The sequence below is a fragment of the Thamnophis sirtalis genome, unplaced genomic scaffold (genome assembly GCF_051295495.1).
Source record: "Thamnophis sirtalis isolate CommonGarterSnake01/CBP01778 unplaced genomic scaffold, rThaSir2_p1.2 scaffold_15, whole genome shotgun sequence".
NCBI lineage: Eukaryota > Metazoa > Chordata > Lepidosauria > Squamata > Natricidae > Thamnophis > Thamnophis sirtalis.
The window spans coordinates 45,630,286-45,634,199 of NW_028261395.1; the positions used below are offsets into that span (position 1 = coordinate 45,630,286).

General features: G+C 57.3%; 1 protein-coding gene across 1 annotated transcript in view; it reads right to left on the reverse strand.

Annotated features, from left to right (window-relative positions):
• The window catches only part of CLDN19 (claudin 19), a 6,289-nt gene extending 4,967 nt beyond the window's left edge, over positions 1 to 1,322 (reverse strand). Inside the window, exon 1 of the mRNA XM_087702664.1 lies at positions 1,062 to 1,322. Coding sequence (XP_087558790.1) covers positions 1,062 to 1,284 — 223 coding nt within the window. The 5' untranslated portion in view covers positions 1,285 to 1,322. The remainder of the gene's footprint in view (positions 1 to 1,061) is intronic.
• Between the last annotated feature and the right edge of the window lie 2,592 nt (positions 1,323 to 3,914).

The following is a 3,914-nucleotide window of genomic DNA, read 5'->3' on the forward strand; positions in this document are numbered from 1 at the left end:
AAGAAAGGAGATCTACCCCATCCTTCCTTCCTTCCTTCCTTCCTTCCTTCCTTCCTTCCTTCCTTCCTTCCTTCCTTCCCTCCCTCCCTCCTTCCTTCCTTCCTTCCTTCCTTCCCTCCCCCATAGCGAGCAAGGCATGAGAGTTGTTCCCAAGCAGAAATGCCTCGTCTGGGCAAATCTAGAGATCTGTTCCCCCCCCCTTTCCCTCCCTCCCCTTCCTCGTCGCGAGCCACGGGTGCCTTTTTCTTTGCAACACATGTGGGTCCGTTTCCACGACCCGGATCTCCGCCCCCCCCCACAAATCAGAAACGGGAGAAACTTGCAGAGACCTGCCTCTCCCTTCCCTGCCTCCAGTCACGAGCCACGGGTGCCGTTTCTTTCTTTTGCGCATCGCGCGTGGCTGGTGTGGGTCCGTTCCCACGACCCGGGTTTCCCCCCCAAACACACAGAAAGTCAGAGACGGGGGAGAAACTTGCAGAGATCTGCCTCTCCCTTCCCTGTCCCAGTCGCGAGCCACGGGTGCCTTTCTTTTGGGGGCACCGCGCGTGGGTCCGTTCCCACGACCCGGGGTTTCCTCCCTCCACACACACACACACACACACACACACAAATCAGAAACGGGGAGAAACTTGCAGAGACCTTCCTCCCTCTTCCCTGCCCCAGTCGCGAGCCACCACGGGTGCCTTTCTTTTGGGGGCACCGCGCGTGGGTCCGTTCCCACGACCCGGGATTCCTCCCTCCACATATACACACACACACAAATCAGAAACGGGGAGAAACTTGCACAGACCTCCCTCCCTCTTCCCTGCCCCAGTCGCGAGCCACGGGTGCCTTATTTTTCCTTTGGGGCATCGCGCGTGGCTGGCGTGGGTCCGTTCCCACGACCCGGGTTCGCCCCCCCCCTACACACAGACACAAAAGTCAGAACTGGGGAGAAACTCCCAGAGTTGCTCTGCCTCTCTCTCTCTCTCTCTTCCCTCCCGCAGTGGCGACCCACGGCTGCACCGCGCGTGGGCGGCGTGGCTCGGTCCCCGCGAGCCCCGGAGAGCCCCGGGACGCACCGTCGAGCGAGAGGAGCGACTCGTGGAGCTTGCACTGGACCTGTCCGGTGCTCTGGGCGGCGCAGCTCATCCACAGCCCCTCGTAGAGCCCCACGGCCGTGATGATCGCGTCCCCCGCGTACGAGCTCTGCTTCCACTGGGGCAGCGCCGAGGCGCAGATGGACGCCGCCCAGCCGGCCAGCGCCAAGAAGTAGCCCGTCAGCTGCAGCCCCGCGCTCGCCATCCGGCCCCACTGCCCGCGCTGCCACCGCGCCGCCAGCCTTCGCCCTGGCCGGCTGGACGGCCCTCCTCGGGGCGGGCTGGCTGGAGGCGGAGGAGGACGGCAGCGGCAGCTGGACGCTCGCCAGGATGGGAGACCACCGCGAGAGGCAGAGGGGGGCGCTGAGCCGCAGCTCGGGAAGCGGGAGCGTTGGGATGCGCTCGGGAAGCCCCCCCCCCCGGGAGAATGGGAGCTGAATAGTAGAGGGGAAAATAGGAGCGTTTGGATGCGCTCAGGAAGCCCTCCTGGGAGAATGGGAGCTAAGCAGTAGACGGGGAAATAGGAGCGTTTGGATCTGCTCGGGAAGCCCCCCCCCGGGAGAATGGGAGCTGAATAATAGACGGGGAAATAGGAGCGTTTGGATGCGCTCGGGAAGCCCTCCTGGGAGAATGGGAGCTAATCAGTAGACGGGGAAATAGGAGCGTTTGGATGCGCTCGGGAAGCCCCCCTGGGAGAATGGGAGCTGTGGGGGGGGGCTGAGCGGTGGACCGGAAAATAGGAGCGTTTGGATGTTCTTGGGAAGCACCCCCCCCCCGGGAGAATGGGAGCTGAATAATAGACGGGGAAATAGGAGCGTCTGGATGCGCTCGGGAAGCCCCCCCCCCGGGAGAATGGGAGCTGAATAGTAGACGGGGGAAATAGGAGCGTTTGGATGCGCTCGGGAAGCCCCCCTGGGAGAATGGGAGCGGGGGAGGGCGAGCGGTGGACCGAAAATAGGAGCGTTTGGATGCGCTCAGGAAGCCCCCCCCCCGGGAGAATGGGAGCTGAACAGTAGAGGGGAAAATAGGAGCGTTTGGATGCGCTCCGGAAGCCCTCCTGGGAGAATAGGACCTGGACTCTTGCGAGGATGGGAGACCACTTGGAGAGGCAGAGATGAGAGCTAAGCAGTAGAGGGGACAATAGGAACGTTTGGATGCACTCAGGCAGCCCACCCTTCCCCCAAGAATGGGAGCTGGAGACCACGAGGTAGCCAGAGGTGGGTGCTGGGAAAAACAGGGGTGTTTGGTCAGCCCCCCCCCCCCCGGGTGTGTGTGTGTGTATGGGAGCTGGACTCTTCCCAGGATGGGTGACCACCAGGAGACCCTTAGCTAGGCGGTGTGTGTCTACATAGCAATTCAACTTCGATTGTGTACATACCATAATATGCTTTTGTGTGTGTGCGTGTGTGTGTACAATATCGTGCCATATACTATCATTAATGCAATATTATAAATATTTCAGTCTTCTCCAAGTTTTGAGGTCGCCTCCTTCTGCCTTTATTTCTTGAATCGTGCGAAACTTCTTCACAAAACCCGACCACCGAATTGTGTGTCGTTGTGGTGGAGATAAAAATTGTCCCGATTGTGATTTCGCCTTCCAGCGGCAATTCCCAGATTTTCTCCATCTCGGCCAACGCCCTGGGTGGGTCCCTCGGAATCCCCCCCCCCAACCAAAAATTGGGGGTCCAGGGTATTCCCCTTCGCTCCCCTCTTCCCATTCCCCACGATCCCCCCCCTTGCAAACCTGTGTTTGTCGTGTCGCACACCAAAACAAACCACGATGGAAACTTCCAATTAGGTTTGGGAAGAAAAATATTATCACCAACCCAACCCAGGGGGGAAAAAAACTTGCACTGGTGCACAAAGGCATTCCTGGCCCTCCGCGTGCGCTCACACACACACCACACAGACACACAACACCCCCCCCCCTTTGAATCCCCCCCCTCACACACACACCGGCTTTGTTGCCAGAGAAAACCTGCGTTGCATTCTAATGGGGTTAACCTTTGAGCTTGGAAGCAAGGCGAGCATTGTGTGTCCGAAGAATTGTGTGGGTTGCGTGCCATTTCGCCTGGAATCCGAGTGGGTTGCGCTTGTCAACACAAAAAGGCATTGACACACACAACCTGCGAGAAATGTGTGTGCAGTTTTTGCCGGGTTTTTTGGGGGGAGTGGGGTGTTTTAAGAACATTCTACGGACTTCTCCAAAAAACTGGTTTAAATCATCGTAAGCATCAGTTCAATCCAAGTCACTGTGGATTTGTGAGTTCGTTTAGTGCCCGTTTGAAATGATGACGGCACCGAAAAAGTGACCCGGGACCCTGTTTCAAACTTACAACCGTGGCAGCAAATTCCCCCTGATCAAAATCCGGACGCTTGTGCCCCGCTGGTTCGCGTTTGCGACGGGATGCGGCGTGACTCACGCAATCAAAATTTGGATGCTTGGCCACTGGTTCGTATTTATGACGGACGCAGTGTCCCGGGGAGTCACGCGATTTCCCTCCCCGCACCTTTTGGGACCTTCTGCCGATTTGCTTGGTGGTTTTAACGACGGCAGTGGTTCACCGAACAAGAAACGTCGCAAAGTGAAGCCACACTCACTTAGCGACAGCAATGTTGGGCTCCCTTGTGGTCGTAGGTTGAGGACTAGCTGTAGAAGCCGTTGTTTCGTGACGGTCCTCTATAGCTTATGAATTAGGATGGTGATTAATCCATGCCGCAAATCCCTGGAGTATTTTTAATTTTTGTGTGTTTTTTGGGTGTTTTTAAAGTAGAGAAAAATTATATTTTTCCGAGAGGGACAAACTTCCAAAAAATGTAAACATTTGCAAAACA